Raw genomic sequence first — 16,999 nt, forward strand, 5'->3', positions numbered from 1 at the left:
ATAAGACCCACCTAGTTTTTGGAGGAGGAAAACAAGAGAGAAAAAGTTCTGAATCCCAGAAGCCAGAACAGCAAGAGAGATCTGGCTCCTGGGATAGCCCGCGAAGCCTCCGCAGGGCAGCGGGATGAAGGCTTTTCTACGAGGAGGGAGAAGGGACTGCCTGCTTCGTCAGTCCCTTCTCCCTTCTTGTGCACACACATCTCCCCTTACTTTTTAGGAGGGAAAAATTGCATCTTATGGAGCGAAAAATACGGTGCATTCTTACGTTGCGCTGCCTTGGGTTGTGTTTCAGTCTTGCATCTGTTACTGTGTGTGTGTGTGTTTCACAACGGCGTCTTCTGCACATAGCTGTCAACGTTTCCCTTTTCTTAAGGGAAATTCCCCTATTCCGAATAGGATTCCGTGCAAGAAAAGGGAAAAGTTGACAGCTATGCTTCTGCAAGCCTCCGTTTCTCTGGCAGTGTCTGGAGCGTGACCTTCTGCCAAGAGACCCCCGAGGGAGAACGGACGGGGGCCGTGTTCTCTCAGGAAGCAGCCTGGTGCCAGAAATAGCAGTTGCCTTTCGCCCTTGCTAAGAATGTGCCAAAACTTTGAAAGCCATCAGGGAGCGGATCTTCCAATTCTGCGAAGAGTAAATTTCCACAGCGGGGTTTATGTTTCTTCCCCTGCAAGCTCCCACTTAGACTCAAACAGGGTGGATTTGATTCAAATCAAATCAATTTAAATCAGTAGTCAGTAAGACTTGATTTAAATCATTTTTGTTTTACAGAAAGGTTCAACCTTGCAGGCATTCTCTTAATATTTACAACCAGATGAAAGTTTCATTTTTGGAATAAAAAATTTTCAGAGTAGTTTTTACATCTATTATCAAAAATTACTGCTTTGTTATACTATCAGAAATACATAGATAATTATGAAATTATTGTTTATATTTGGACAACTTTTCTGCTGTAGTTTGTTGGAAGGAGAAAAATAATCATTTCCTTAATAATAATTTAAACAATTTATTTAACTAAAACAATAACGTTATAGCATATGTATCCATGTTTGTTAACCGATGTAGTTAAATGATTTTTTAAAATAAAATTTAGCACACATGAAAAACTTTAAACAAATCCTTATTTCCTGATGAGTAGCCATTGGACTATAATGTAACTTAAATAGAAAATTATCTTTAGAAAGATTTTTCCTCCAAAAACATTTCATTTTAAAAATCCGATTTAAATTTTTAAAAAAACCTGTTGTTTTTTTTAATCATTGTTTTTTATCCACCCGGGACTCAAACGGTTGTTAAGTTGGAGAGATACCAATCTAGTCCAACCCCCTACAATGTAGGAGTCACAGCGAAGGAATCCCTGATCTCTTTTGATGCTTTCCTTTCTCTGCAGATGGAAGAACTGGTGGGTGAGAGGCATCCTGACTCTGGCGATGATCGTCTTTTTCTTCATCATCATCTACCTGGGACCCATGGTCTTGATGATGATCGTAAGTCTTTGCGGTCTTTCTGGAAGCTGATCTTTTCCCGATGGAGGCCTGGGGGTTCGGGAATGGTCTCCTCTTGCCGGAAGGCAGGGCTGGATTCCACCTCCTCACGAGTTTAAAAGGCCATGGGGAAAGAGGAATGCTTTTGTCTGGAGCCTAAAACTATGTACTAAAGGAATCCGTCAACAAATTTGGGATGTGGAACTGCAATGCCACGTGAGCGAGATGAATAAACACCCAGCAATAAAAGATAATGGGAGAGGATTTACCCCAGCAAATTATTTGTCAAAATTACAAATACCCAAATACAGACGATCATTTACCCTCACTAGATTCAACGTGCTGCCATCTGCCTTATTGCAGGGCAGATTCGAGGGTAAACCATATGTGGAATGAGTCTGCCCCTGCGGCTTGATGGAGGTAGAAACTGTCTCTCATGTCTTGTTATGCTGCCGTTTCTACGGGGATATACGCTCGGTATTTATCACTCCTGTTATACAAAATCTCCAAATGGGTCCGAACTTCAATTTCTAAAACTCCTGGAGGACAAGTATCTAGACATCACGCTAAGGGTGGCCAAATTCTGTGCGACTGCCATAAAACTTAGGGAACAAGCTGTACTACCAAAATGATTAAGGTTTTAAATGATAATTTTAGGTTATATTTTAGTGATCAAGATTTAATATATTTTTTAAACTGCCGATATATCTGAATTGTCTCCCAATTGCAATTCAGTGTATTCCTGTTGTGTTTTATGATTTTCCTGATATTGTAAGTGAGCTGGAACTGGTCTGTGACCGTAATAATAAAATTCTATTCTATGTACTGAAGGTTCCAGACAAGCCTCCCTGGGGAGATAATTCCACCAGCCATCCATTGAGCTCTTTGGAGAAGAACGTGGGATATAAATGTAATATATAAATACAAAAAAATAAATGCAAGAATGCTTATTGTTCTCTTGAAGTGGCCTGGAAATTTATCAAAACTCGTGCCCCCCTGCTGTCTGTCTGTCTGTCTGTCTGTCTGCAAAAGCATATTTAGGGGAGCACGACTGGTTTGCTCGCACTGGGCGCAGAGTCTCAGGGGCACCACAACTATGATGTAGAATAGAAGTTGTAAGTGAGTGCCAAATTTTGGTGTCGTACAGGGCACTTAGGAAATTTGAGACCCCAAAGTCCTCTGCTACTGTCTGTCTGTCTCTCTGTCTCTCAGGTGATGTGTGTGCAGATCAAGTGCTTCCAGGAGATCATCAGCATCGGTTACAACGTTTATCACTCCTACGAGCTGCCCTGGTTCAGAACCCTAAGTTGGTAAGTGGAATCAGAGTTTGTGCTATCTGAGTTAAGCTCTAGAAGAAGTCTGGTTTCCTTGTTTTCCATGAGGATATCTCTACGCAGCTCTATTCTTCTAAACAGCTCTAGGTAGCTGTTGATGTTAACGTTTTCCTTTATGACTGTTACTCAACAGTGCGCGGTAGTGCATCATACCATATAGAAAGCAAACAGTAAACAATAAGAAAAAGGAACCAATATAAATCAAGGCTCCTGTGTTTTCCAACACCAGGATTCGATTTATAGCTTGATCAGCTCATTCAACTGGTTGAAGAAGACTTTCCAAATTTAGTTGAAGTATTTCTCATGAAAGAAGCCTTCGGAGCCTCTCTGAAAAAGATGACGTATATTCTTTCAGGTACTTCCTGCTCTGTGTGAACTACTTCTTTTATGGAGAGACTGTGACGGATTATTTCTTCACTTTGGTCCAGAGGGAGGAGCCCTTGAGGATCCTTAGCAAATATCACCGCTTCATTTCCTTTGCCCTCTACTTAACAGGTAAGCAGGACTCTGGTCTCCCATTCGGGACTTAATGGCACTTGAAGTGGGTTCTTCAAGGATTCCTGGGGCCAGGCGGCAATATGGAGACATGGTGTCCTTTTCTCATGGGGCACCGTGTTTTGATAGAAGCACAGTCTAGCCCAATCGCCCACTTGGTCTGAGGCCAGCCCTGTGATTGGCCAGGATATACTGATGGGGAGGAACACCAGGTTCTCATTTAATTATTTTCTCTATTTCTGCTAGGCTTCTGCATGTTTGTTTTGAGCCTCGTCAAAAAGCACTATCGACTCCAATTCTACATGGTAAGAGAGATTTTCTCTTTTCAGAGATAATAGCTTGTGAAGGGAGAGAGAGAGACAGAGAGAGAGAGAGAGATGAAAAAGAGCAGGCTGTTCTTATCTTGCCTTTGACTGGCCTTCCCCAACCAGATGCCCTCCAGATGTTTTGACTACAATTCCCATCAGCCCTTACCAGCGTGGCCGTTGGAGGGTACCAGCTTGAAGAAAGCTTTTTTCTTTTTTTGTATTCCTTAAAACACTTTACGTATTTCCTTTGTGTGTGAACAATGAATTGAAGAACGGGGAGGCCCACAGCTCCTGCCAGTCTTAAAAGTTTATTTTGCAATAGCCTAAATCATCTTAAGAGGGGCATGGGTGGCGCTGTGGGTTAAACCACAGAGCCTAGGACTTGCTGATCAGAAGGTCGGGGGTTCAAATCCCCGTGACGGGGTGAGCTCCTGTTGCTCAGTCCCTGCTCCTGCCAACCTAGCAGTTCGAAAACACGTCAAAGTGCAAGTAGATAAATAGGTACCGCTCCAGTGGAAAGGTAAACGGCATTTCCATGTGTTGCTCTGGTTTGCCAGAAGCGGCTTAGTCATGCTGGCCGCATGACCCGGAAGCTGTACGCTGCCTCCCTCAGCCAGTAAAGCGAGATGAGCGCCGCAACCCCAGAGTCATCAGGGGTCCCTTTATCCTTAAATCTTCTTAAACACCTGAAAATGTATGATAATACACAAATGGATTAAGCATGAATTAATTAAACATGAGTGTCCAGGTGAACTCAGGCTTGAAGATGACCATCCCAGTGCCCAAATTATGAATGTAGTCCATGCCTCTGTAATTTTGGGGCTGGACTACTGCAACGTGCTCTATGTGGGGCTTCCCTTGGGTCTTGTTTGAAAGCTCCAGGTGATGCAGAATGCAGTGGCTACGCTGCTGATCGCAGCTTCTGGCCAATAAGATGTGGGACCCTGGTTGAAGCACCTGTGCTCGCTGCCCATCTACTACTGAGCCAGGTTCACAGTCCTTGTATTAATCTACAAAGCCTGTAACAACTTAGGCCCAGAGTACCTCAGGAGCCCTCTGAACCCTCATATCCCAGCTTGATCACCCAGATCATCGCTGGTCATTCTCCGAGTTGGTGAGGCTCATTTGACAACAGCAAGGAACTGAGCCTTTAGTGTCACCGGCCTAGTCCTGTGGAACTCTCTGCCACTAGAGATACAGCAGGCGCCTCCTGTGCCAACTTTTGAACGCCTGCAGAAAACTTTTCTATTCTGCCAGGCCTTTGTAGGCAATTAATAATAAATCATCCTGCAATGGGTTTATTGGTGTCTGTTTTAAATTTTTAAATTATTTTTATTAAACAGTTTTGTGTTTTTATTGCCGTACAGTGGTACCTCGGTTTAAGAACAGTCCGGTTTAAGAACGATTTGGTTTACAAACTCCGCAAAACTGGAAATCGTGTCTTGGTTTGAGAACTTTACCTCAGTCTAAGGACAGAATCCGAATGGTGGAAGGGCACCGGCAGCGGGAGGCCTCATTAGGGAAAGCGCGCCTCGGTTTAAGAACGGGTTTGGTTTAAGAACGGGCTTCCAGAATGGATTAAGTTCGTAAACCGAGGTACCACTGTAAACTATGTTGTTTTTTTTAATGCCACAGAGGCACATAACTAGATTAATAATACACAACGTACAAGGTTGTGAAGGGGCAGCAAATGTTCCCACTTCTATTACTGTGGCTTTGGCCAGGCCAACCCTTCAGCACCACCAGCTGCCGACCCCCGAGCACAACCAAAGGCTCAGGCCATGGCTGTGAGAAGCTAAAGGGAAGACCCTCCCTGGGCCTCTGCTGGAGAGGAAGGGGCTATGGAGTGCTTTGCCCGTGTCTCAGGTTGTGTGGGAGGATTCAGTGGGCAGAGCCAACGTTGCTCCGGGGGTGACCGCCCAGATGTTGCTGGACTCCACCTCCCATCATCCCTGATCACTGGCCATGCTGGCTGGGGGTGATGGGGAGAGCGGTCCAACAAGATCTCTGGACCTCACATTTGCGCAGTTCAAAACAAGGCCTCTCTCAACAGCTGAATTGTTGATCAGAACCCTGAGGATGCAGAAATATTTGGATCTGGTCTGCATGGGAGAACGAATGGTGGGTGGACCTTTGGTTTTTTGTTTTGTTTGCAAGAAAGGCATGGACAGTGGACCTCCTGGGATGAGCAGTTTTGGAAGTGGGCTCCCTCGATTCCAGACTAGAGTCAAGCAGCCGTGTGTGTGTGTGGTCTTTTTGCTAACGCTGTGCCTATCATTGTGGAACGTGGGGTGGCAAATTCCCTGGTGTTCTCTCTCTCTCTCTAATCAGCATTTTGGTGTGTGTTTTTGAGAAACGTTGTTTTTTGCCCCCTGCAAACTGGATTGCATGCTGTTCTTTCTTTCCAGTTTGGCTGGACCCATGTGACTTTGCTAATAGTTGTTACCCAGTCCCACCTCATCATTCACAACCTGTTTGAAGGAATGATCTGGTGAGTTGGTGCTGCTTACTGACTTTCTGCTGTGTAGCGCAGGCCGCCGGGCTGCCTTGAAGGACAAAGAACATAGCATGGGGACAGGCCTCTTGCATGGGGCGTCACTAGGAGGAGCAGGAATCAGTGGGCCGCTGGCTCATTCCTTGGGGCAACTGTTTGGGTTGGCATGATGAGATCTGGGAGGGAGTTTTCCTGGCATTAACCAGGCAAAAAGGAGGAATCTTAGTTCGCTTTGCTGTGCATGCATGTGCTCTTTCTAAATATGAGGCAGCCACTCAGTGGGCCTTGCACAGGAACTGCTCTCTGCTCAGCAAAAAAGCAGGTACGCTTCGGGCATTTTCCTGCATGAGGCTTAAAGTTCAGCTCTTCCTTCAATCTGATTTGTAAGGCCAGCATAAGACCGGTTCTGAATTAGTAGCGCACGAGAGGCCCAGAGGCGACTTAAGCTTCTTGTCTGAAAATGCCCTTGCAACCTGAATTGTGTGGTCTCCATCATTTCTCTCCTCAGGCTGCACACCTGCTCTTTTAGGGGAGTGCAGCCCCATCCAGGACAGGGACGCGGGTGGCGCTGTGGGTTAAACCACAGAGCCTAGGGTTTGCCGATCAGAAGGTTGGCGGTTCAAATCCCCGCGACGGGGTGAGTTCCCGTTGCTCGGTCCCTGCTCCTGCCAACCTAGCAGTTCGAAAGCGCGTCAAAGTGCAAGTAGATAAATAGGTACCGTCCTGGCGGGAAGGTAAACGGCGTTTCCGTGCGCTGCTCTGGTTCGCCAGAAGCTGGCCACATGACCGGAAGCTGTACGCCGGCTGCCTCAGCCATTAAAGCAAGATGAGCACTGCAGCCCCAGAGTCATCCGCGACTGGACTTAACTGTCAGGGGTCCCTTTACCTTTAACGCCATCCAGGACAGGCTGCCTACTCCGTTCCCTAACAAATTGCAAGCTTGGTGGCCCGAATGAAGCAACCAGCAGTTTGAAAAACTGCAAGACCCCCTTGGGGCCCATAGTCTACTACTCCAACTCAGTCCAGCTAGGAGAGGCCCAAATGGCAATGAGTGCCGTCACCTAATGTGAGACCTGGTCCATGTGTCCCATCTTCTCCAGATTATCTTCTGGGATAATGCAGCGTAGCAGGAATCCCCACCCCAAATAAATCCATTGGCCAACCTCTCCTAACGGCTATCTCAGAGTGAAACACAGTTGGAGGGAGATCACTCTCATTTTGCCAGGTGCCAGAACAATAAATAACCATTCAAACCATGCCAGTATGAAATGGTAACACATCAAGGTTCCCACAACCAGTGTCTTTTCAGCCGGCTCTCACTTTTGCATAAATTGTAATTTCATTTGTCCAGAGGATAAGGATGGTTTTTGGCACTTAGCAAGTAACACGGACGCGGGTGGTGCTGTGGGTAAAACCGCAGTGCCTAGGACTTGCCAATCGTATGGTCGGCGGTTCGAATCCCCGCGGCGGGGTGTGCTCCCGTCGTTCGGTCCCAGCTCCTGCCCACCTAGCAGTTCAAAAGCACTCTTAAGTGCAAGTAGATAAATAGGGACCGCTTTATAGCGGGAAGGTAAACGGCGTTTCCGTGTGCGGCGCTGGTGCTGGCTCGCCAGTGCAGCTTCGTCACGCTGGCCACGTGACCCGGAAGTGTCTTCGGACGGCGCCGGCTCATGGCCTCTAGAGCGAGATGAGCATGCAACCCTAGAGTCGGACACGACTGGCCCGTACGGGCAGGGGTACCTTTACCTTTTTAAGTAACATGGCTATCAAAATACATTTAGCGTAGCTTGTCAATCAGCATAGCAAATGCAGCCACTTGCAGGATTATCTGTTTTTATTTTTATTTTTTGCAGATCAAACCAATATTCACACCCTTTAAGTGAAAACATAGCAACTAAAGGCCAAACTAGGCATGACATTCAGAAATGCCAACCTTAAAAAAATGCATCAGCAAGCGGGTTGGGAAGGCAAGCTAATAAACGTTGGGATTGCAGCAAACATGGAGAGAGAATTTAACAATATCCTCCCTGCAGTAGTCCTGGAGAAAACTCTTCCCACAAAACTAGTATTTGCAGGGGTTGGGGAGAATCCCTCTGGACACTAGCGGAAAATTTCCTTTCAGGGCAAATAGAAGCTTCCGGCTGTAGCTTTTAGCATCATGTATAGTTAGTCCCTGAATGATGATGATAACTATCCAAATACTTCTTGGAACCATCATGTAAATTTTATCACAGAATGCAGAGACGTGTTTAGCACAGAAAAGCAAAATCTAGCTTTGGCAGCTAATATCTTTGAAAATAACCGAGGGGAGGGGTATGAAAATCCATGCACTTGAAAGATACTTGTGGTTTCTGAAAGCTGAAAGATCTGCTTACCAGCATATAAATTCTTATTTAAACTGAGGTTCGAGAGAAGCTCTGGGCCCTTAACTTGCGTCAGGAGTTCTTTCTATAAAATGAAATTATGAAAGCACTATTAGGAGCGGGAGTTTTGCTGATTGAAATGGCGTCTGCTGGTTCAAATGAACGCATTCATCCACCCATCAGGAGACGGGCTTCCAGAGTGCTATTTCTAAATTAGCAGTTAGAACTCCCTGCTGGCAAGGAGATCTCTAGATCTGAGCCACAGCTGTGGGCTGCTGCCCCTTGCTGTCGTCAAGTGTGTTTCTCTCCAATCCAGACAGGTCCTTTGAGTGGCTTATCTAGGTCTTTTTTCCTTCCCCGCTATCTAGGTTTATCGTCCCAATTTCCTGCGTCATCTGCAACGACATCATGGCCTACATGTTCGGCTTCTTCTTTGGACGCACCCCGCTGATTAAGGTTGGTTCTGGTCCCGAGATGGATGAACAACTCTAAGGAAAAGCTGTTTTCGGCATTGGGTTTGAATGCCCGCCAGGGCATCTGGCCTGATTGTGCTGTGTGAGAGTGTGGAGTGTGTTTGGCAGGTGCACTGGAGCACAGGAATGTAGAGAGCTGTGTTATACTGCATCAGACCATTGGTCCATCTAGTTCAGTATTGTCTGCACTGGCTGGCAGCAGCTCTCCAGGCTTTCAGGCAGGAGACTCTCCCAGTCCTACCTGGGTATGCTGTGGATGGAGCCTGGGTCCTTCTGTCTGCAAGGCAGATGTGCCACTGACCTATGGCCCTTCCCCAACACTAATAATATTAATAATAATTTATTATTTATACCCTGTGCATCTGGCTGGGCTTCCCCAGCCACTCTGGGCGGCTTCCAAAAAAATATTAAACTACCGTAATACATCAAACATTAAAAGCTTCCCAAACAGGGCTGCCTTCAGATGTCTTCTAAAAGTCTGGTAGTTGCTGTTCTCTTTGACATCTGGTGGGAGGGCCTTCCACAGGGCGGGTGCCACTACCGAGAAGGCCCTCTGCCTGGTTCCCTGCAACTTGGCATCTCGCAGTGAGGGAACCTCCAGAAGGCCCTCGACGCTGGACCTCAGTGTCTGGGTAGAACAATGGGGGTGGAGATGCTCCTTCAGGGATACTGGGCCGAGGCCGTTTAGGGCTTTCAAGGTCAGCACCAACACTTTGAATTGTGCTCGGAAACAAAACTTAGTTTGGGGACTTCTCTCCCGTCCGATGTGTTCATGGAGACTCTGGCGGCTTCTGCAGCTCCTCCCTTTTAACGTTCTTGCCTGTTCCTGTATCTCCAGCTCTCCCCAAAGAAGACCTGGGAAGGCTTTATCGGAGGTTTCTTTGCCACCGTGGTGTTCGGCCTGCTAGTAAGTTGCTTCTTTCCCTATTGGTTAAGAACAAAAGTTGTGTTGGGCCTTGGAGCAAGAGGCAGTGTTACCCATAAAGCAGCCTCATGGAGATGGTGGAAGTCTGGGGCCTGTTGAGGGCGACGGGCCTGCCCCACAGAGCACCGTCAACCCACCAGGAAGTTCTCTGACTGGTAGCCTGCTTTTGTGAATTTACAATCATCACCTGAGGCCCTTCTCCTTGTGCTCCCGGAGGGTGGCAACATGAGAACGGGCCTTTATAGTGGTGGCTCCTCATTTCTGGAATGTTCTCCCCATTGGGGGCTACTGGTGCCAAGCAATAACTTTCCTCTTCGATTTGGCCTTTGCCTTTTAACTATCTATTGCCTTTTTCCCTGGGTGGGATGTTTTAATGTAAGTGGTGCTTGTTTTGCTTCAGATATTGTAGGTCACTTGGAGTTGCTGTGGCTAAAAAAAATAAAAAAGAGCGACAATTTTGATAATAATAATAATAATTCAGTTCAGGAATCTAGAACTAAAACACCCAAGTAGCTATCCAATACAGCAGTAATATTTGGGCTCAGAGCCTGAAAGAAATCTAGGCAAAGCATGAGAATAATTTACACATTTCTGTCAAACCTGGTTCCCAAGGCTCCTAGCCAGGGGTCAGCAAACTTTTTCAGCAGGGGGCCAGTCCACTGTCCCTCAGACCTTGTGGGGGGCCGGACTATATTTTGAAGGGGAAAAAAGATGAACAAATTCCTATGCCCCACAAATAACCCAGAGATGCATTTTAAATAAAAGGACACATTCTACTCATGTAAAAGCATACTGATTCCTGGGCTGTCCGCAGGCTGGCTTTAGAAGGCGATTGGGCCGGATCTGGCCCCCGGGCCTTAGTTTGCCTACCCCTGCTCCTAGCCATCCAGCTGGTCCACTTAAAATAAATATCTGAAGGGCTGTCCCATGGAAGACAGAGCAAGCTTGTTTTCTGCTGCTCCAGAGCGTAGGTCCTGAACCAGTGGATTCAAATGACAAGAAAGGAAATTTCAAATAACCTTTAAGAATACAGTAGTACCTCGGGTTACAGACACTTCAGGTTACAGATGCTTCAGGTTACAGACTCCGCTAAGCCAGAAATAGTACCTCGGGTTAAGAACTTTGCTTCAGGATGAGAACAGAAATCGTGTGGTGGCAGCGGGAGGCCCCATTAGCTAAAGTGGTGCTTCGGGTTAAGAACTGTTTCAGGTTAAGAACAGACCTCCGGAATGAATTAAGTGCTTAACCCGAGGTACCACTGTATTCTGCTTGGAAGAGTGATTTGACAATGGAACAGACTTCATTGGTTGCTGGTGGACTCTCCTTCACTGGAAGTTTTCAAAAAGGTTGGATAACCATGTTCACTGAAACCGGGAACCGACTTGTCTGTTTTGACTGTCGGACCCATCTTCTTCAGGAAATGCAATGGCGCCCAGCACGCTTTTGTTGCGCGGTGCTGAGTCATTCCGCTTCTCCCGGCTACGGCAGAGTTTCTTCGGTAGCAGTGTGCCTTTTTAAGGATTTAGCATCACAGCAGTAAAACTCTTACACAGCTTCTTCTATTCTACGAAGCTTTAATGTACAGCAGCTAAACAGTAACGGGATGCGGGTGTCGCTGTGGGTTAAACCACAGAGCCTAGGGCTTGCTGATCAGAAGGTCGGCGGTTCGAATCCCCGTGACGGGGTGAGCTCCCGTTGCTCGGTCCCCGCTCCTGCCAACCTAGCAGTTCAAAAGCACATCAAAGTGCAAGTAGATAAATAGGTACCACTCCAGCGCGAAGGTAAACGGTGTTTCCATGTGCTGCTCTGGTTCGCCTGAAGCGGCTTAGTCATGCTAGCCACATGACCCGGAAGCTGTACGCCGGCTCCCTCGGCCAATAAAGCAAGATGAGCGCCGCAACCCCAGAGTCGGCCACAACTGGACCTAATGGTCAGGGGTCCATTTACCTTTACCTTAGCAAAACAGTAAGTCATCCAGGAGAGAGCAGTGACATGTTGCCTCTCCTTTGCAGCCAAAACAGAAAGTAAAAGTAAGTTCACATTCGTACGTGATGTCATTTCCCTTGAGCTATTAACCCTGTAAGCTCTGGGACACCTCACAGGTCACCTGTCAGGGATTCACTAGCTCTCATTCCTGCTTGCAGGGGCTTGGACTAAATGGCCCTTCCAACTCCGCTGTGATTCATATCAGAGTTCCTTGGCAGTGATTTACCTTTTGCCTCTTCCGTTTCCCTCTCCGCCCCACCCTCAACCCAGCTGTCGTATGTGATGTCTGGATACAGATGCTTCGTGTGCCCCGTGGAGTTTAACAATGACACCAACAGCTTCACCGTGGACTGTGAGCCCCCCGAGCTCTTCCAGCTGCAAGAATACAACATCCCCTTGGTGCTTCAGTCTGTCATCGGCTGGGTAGGCATTCAGGTCGAAGCGTTCAGGTTTGGAAAACTTCTGAGAACATAAGGAGAGCTTGCTGGATCAGGCCAAACGTCCAGCCTGTCCAGCATCTTGTTCCCATGGTGGCCAGCCAGATACCTATAAGCCAGGACCACCAAGCACAAGGGCACTCCCCCCTCCTGCATTTTCCAGCAACTGGTATTCAGAAGCATTGTTGATTCCAGCATCCTAGCCTAATAGTCATTGATAGCCCTCTCGCCCATGAATCTTTTATGAATCTCTTTTAAAGCCATCTAGGTTAGTAGCCATCACTGCCATTTGTGGGAGAGAGTTCCATAGTTGATAACTATGTGCATGATTTCTTTTACTATTATCATTAGTTCATTTATATTCCACCTTTTTCTCCAGGGAGCTCAAGGTGGTTCTCCCTCTCTGCACAACAACCCTCTTGTGGGAATGTTCAGGGATGCAGGAGAGGATATATTGTTTGATTATATCCTTTTCCAACTTGTGTTAACAATTTCCACAATTTAGCCAAGTAACATTCCCCTTTTTTAAACTGGCAGCGGATGCGTTTGCACAGGCTCGCTAAAGCCTCTATAATAACTGTTCTGGTATTTCCCCCTTATTCCCTCATAAAAGATAAGACACGACACAGTCTTCTATAAAAGTATAAAAAGAGTTTACTCACATTCTGTTCACAATCGGATCCCAGGAGGCAGACTTAGCTGAGAAAAGTAACACATACCTGGAAACTATCTCATAAGGAGACAGTCCCTTTGTCCTCTCCTGGCTGAAGCCTAGAGAGCATCTTTGGCTAAGCAGATGTTGCTTCTTCGATGCATGTAGTCAAAGGGAGAGAGATGGCTGCCCTGCCCTGTGCTTTTGTCGTTACCTGCACAGGTGAGGCCACGCCCACCTCTAGTCACATGCAGAGGAAGTCTGCCCCAGCCCAGAAGGAAACAGGAAGTTTACCTGCTGGCTGGACAAACATTCCTCCCCATGTGTAAACATGTTCACTCTAGGAATGTTGTGCTTGACTGCTCTTGAGTTTCACATCCCACACCTCTGAGGTAGGATAGGCTGAGAGGCAGTGACTGGGGCCCCTCAGCTTTATGGCCAAGTGAGGATTTGAACCCTGGTCTACAAGGTCTTAGTTCAACAACCTAACCATTGTGCCACACTGTTTTACTAAAGCGGGTGTGTGCGATGATTGACGGCTACCAGCTTATACGTTCAGCAGAATCAAGCACAGCTTTCTCTGGACTGTACCAGGGCAAGTGAGGGACGGTCTGAATCTACCCTACAAAAGCGAGTTCCTTCGTTGAGAAAACGAGGACGTTTGAGGGAAATGTTCTGCCTCTTCGTTTTGCTATGTGCTGATGTTGTGGGGGGGGGGTGCTTCCTCCCCCTACACAATTGCAGTCCAAAAATGGTACAGTCCAGAAAAAAGAACAATTCTGCTGAACTTGTGGACACCCAAGGAAGCTGAATTTGGGGTGATTCAGGATAGATGAAGGAAAATGTTTCTGCACGCATCGTTAAACTAGGGAACTCCCTTCCGCAGGAGGCACTGATGCCAATGAACTTGGGTAGCTTTCAAAGAGGACTGGGCAGATTCATGGAGGAGAGGGCTCCGCTCATGCTTCTGAATTCCTGTTGCTGGATATCGCAGGAGGGGGAGAGTGCTGTTGTGCTTGAATCCTGCTGATGAGAACAGGATGCCGGACTAGATAGGCCATTGGCCCGATTCAGCAGGCTATCCTTACGTTCTTACACTGGTTTGACATCAACTGATAGGAAGTGCCAACAGAGGGTGGTGAATACAGGACAAGATATTATGGGCTGTCCCATGAATCCGCTGGATGAAATAGCAGAAGAAAGTTGCCTCAGGAGAGTGAGGAAAATTTTCAGGGATGATTCACACCCTGGCCGGCACTTTCTTGATCTCCTGCCCTCGGGCAGAAGATATAGAAGCAGGACTAGTCGCACCAACAGGGTAAAGAACAGCTTCTATCCGTGGGCTGTTAGGCTGCTGAATGAAAAGATAACAGGGCAACTGACTTTTGGGTTTGGTGTGTGTGTGTCAGTAAACGAGGGGAATTAAGACGAAGAGAGCTGAGTGGGGGGTGCTCATGTAATCTCACTGTGTACAAGTTGTACAAGTGACAATAAAGTATTTCAATTTAAAGTCAGTCGTAAGACTGCAAGTATAAAAAAGCAGGATTTGCAGCGCTGTTTTCCAGCTCACATACCCGCCGGTGTGAGGTTCTGGCATGGCAGAGCTTCTTCAACTGACAGTGACCCCCACCCCCTTCTCCTTTCTCCAGAAAACAGTTCGGATGTACCCCTTCCAGATCCACAGCATTGCACTCTCGACTTTCGCCTCTCTCATTGGTCCCTTCGGAGGGTTTTTTGCCAGCGGATTTAAAAGAGCTTTCAAGATCAAGGTATGGCACAGCAGGAAAGAGAGGCGGCCTTGAAAGAGCCCGGTCAGGATGGCATTTCTATCGAACCCACTTCCGTTCTAATAAAACGTTTCCTGGAATATATTTGTTATCATTATATTTCTCTGTATCCTGCCTTTTCCCCAGACTCAAGGCAGCTTACACAGATTAAAACAACACAGATAAAGAACCAACAAAGCTAAAAACATGTAAAATATTTTAAGTAATTAAAACTCTAATGGAATAGTTTTCTAGATATTATACCCCACTTTTATTATCTACACATCAAAATGTCTTGCAGTGATAAAAATGTACAATTTACAAAACTTAAAACAGTTCTTACTGTATATGTAAATTTACAGGGGATTTTTTATTTTTTTTAAAATCAAATGTTTATATAAAATATAGGAGCTCGATTTCAAAAACAGAAATCCTTCTCCTGAAAGTCTGGGTTAGTAAACAAGAAGTGGAACAATTTAGATTCCATTACTTCCAGTGGGGTGTGAACAGACTGAGGACTCTTTGTTTGGTAGGGGCTGATGGGGGCGGAAATTAGTGATGATCTTTTCCTCCTCCCTGTTTCCTGGTGTCAAGAGGGCAGGTGGGTTTGGATCAGGAATCCCCTCCACCTGCCAGGGCATACACACTCTCTACTTTTCTCCCTCGATTGCGCAGGACTTTGCCAACACCATCCCAGGGCACGGAGGCATCATGGATCGGTTCGACTGCCAGTACTTGATGGCCACCTTTGTGAATGTATACATTGCAAGCTTTATCAGGTGAGATGATGGTTTGGTTTGGTTTGGTTGCGGGTCGCACCATCAATCCTTGGGTTCTCTTTTTCTTAAAGTATATCTTTATTGGCTTTTGAAAATGCAGCTGTAAAAAGGCAAAGAGATGTACAGATCATTAAAAGGAGAACAAAGAACCACAACTGTGACTGAACGGAGTACAGAGGTTTTTTACAACATCATCGATATTAAGAAATAAACATGGAGTGATGGGTCAGAGTAAAATCAGAACAGAAGCCATTAGTAAGAGAATTACAGTGGTGCCTCGCAAGACGAAATTAATTTGTTCCGCGAGTTTTTTCTTCTTGCGAGTTTCTCGTCTTGCGAAGCACGGTTTCCCATAGGAATGCATTGAAAATCAATTAATGCGTTCCTATGGAGACCGCCTTCAGACCAGGTCCGGGGACAGCGGGGAAGACGCGCTGTGCCTCCCCGCTGTCCCCGGAGATTGCGGGGCTGGCGGTGGGGAGAAGGGCTCTTCTCCCCACCGCCAGCCTTCAGAACAGGTCCAGGGACAGAGGGGAAGGCGCGCTGCGCTTCCCCGCTATCCCCAGAGCTTGTGGGGCAAGCTTCATCTTGCGAAGCAAGCCCATAGGGAAATGCGTCTTGCGAAGTGGCTAAGAAAACGAAAAACTCTTTTGTCTAGCGAGTTTTTCGTCTTCCGAGGCGTTCGTCTTACGGGGCACCACTGTAATTGGTTGGGGAAGGGAGCAGTCAGAAACAGGTCTAGGCTAGGCAAAAGAAATCTCCATCAGGAGGAAGGCAAATACCCCTCCAGAGCTATGCATGAGTCATTGGAGGTTTGTATAATACGCTTTTATTGCTTATAAAAGTTACAAATGACTATCACGAATGGGTCTGGTTTAGCCAAACCTCAGTTGACTCTGGGACGGTGAATCAAATATTCTGATGGTGCAATTTCCCCACATCATCTCTAATAATCCTTGTGTTCTCAGTTCAGAGGATAGGAGGGTGGAGAGAATGTGAGGCTGGGATCAAAGGGATTCCTCGCTCAGTGTCAAAGGAGAGCCTGACGGTGGAATTGAAAGGAAGACTCGCCTTAGCCATTAATCCCAGTAGCAACATAAAACAAGGCATGGGTCTTCAGCAGGGTTTTCCAATCCTGGGTATCCAGCTGTTTTTGGACTACAACTCCCATCATCCCTAGCCAGCAGTACCAGTGGTCAGGGATGATGGGAACTGTAGTCCAGCTGGCCACCCAATTTTGGGAAACCTTGGTCTGTGGGAAACCTCCCCTTCCAAACGTTCTCAGCCTGGTGAGGTGACGTGATTGCCTTATTCTTCTTCACTAGAGAGCCAGTGTGGTGTAGTGGTTAAGAGCGGTAGTCTCGTGATCTGGTGAACCGGGTTCGCGTCTCTGCTCCTCCACATGCAGCTGCTGGGTGACCTTGGGCCAGTCACACTTCTCTGAAGTCTCTCAGCCCCACTCACCTCACAGAGTGTTTGTTGTGGGGGAGGAAGGGAAAGGAGAA

The 16,999-nt window shown here is 46.8% G+C and overlaps 1 protein-coding gene across 1 annotated transcript in view; it reads left to right on the forward strand.

Annotated features, from left to right (window-relative positions):
- CDS2 (CDP-diacylglycerol synthase 2) overlaps positions 1–16,999 on the forward strand; it is a 42,364-nt gene that overhangs the window by 24,749 nt on the left and 616 nt on the right. The window contains exons 3-12 of the mRNA XM_053401353.1: positions 1,389–1,485; positions 2,695–2,792; positions 3,172–3,311; positions 3,558–3,616; positions 6,028–6,110; positions 8,845–8,932; positions 9,788–9,856; positions 12,131–12,283; positions 14,599–14,718; positions 15,391–15,494. Of these exons, the coding sequence (XP_053257328.1) occupies positions 1,389–1,485; positions 2,695–2,792; positions 3,172–3,311; positions 3,558–3,616; positions 6,028–6,110; positions 8,845–8,932; positions 9,788–9,856; positions 12,131–12,283; positions 14,599–14,718; positions 15,391–15,494 (1,011 nt within the window). The remainder of the gene's footprint in view (positions 1–1,388; positions 1,486–2,694; positions 2,793–3,171; positions 3,312–3,557; positions 3,617–6,027; positions 6,111–8,844; positions 8,933–9,787; positions 9,857–12,130; positions 12,284–14,598; positions 14,719–15,390; positions 15,495–16,999) is intronic.

The sequence above is a fragment of the Podarcis raffonei genome, chromosome 8, assembly GCF_027172205.1.
Source record: "Podarcis raffonei isolate rPodRaf1 chromosome 8, rPodRaf1.pri, whole genome shotgun sequence".
Lineage (NCBI taxonomy): Eukaryota > Metazoa > Chordata > Lepidosauria > Squamata > Lacertidae > Podarcis > Podarcis raffonei.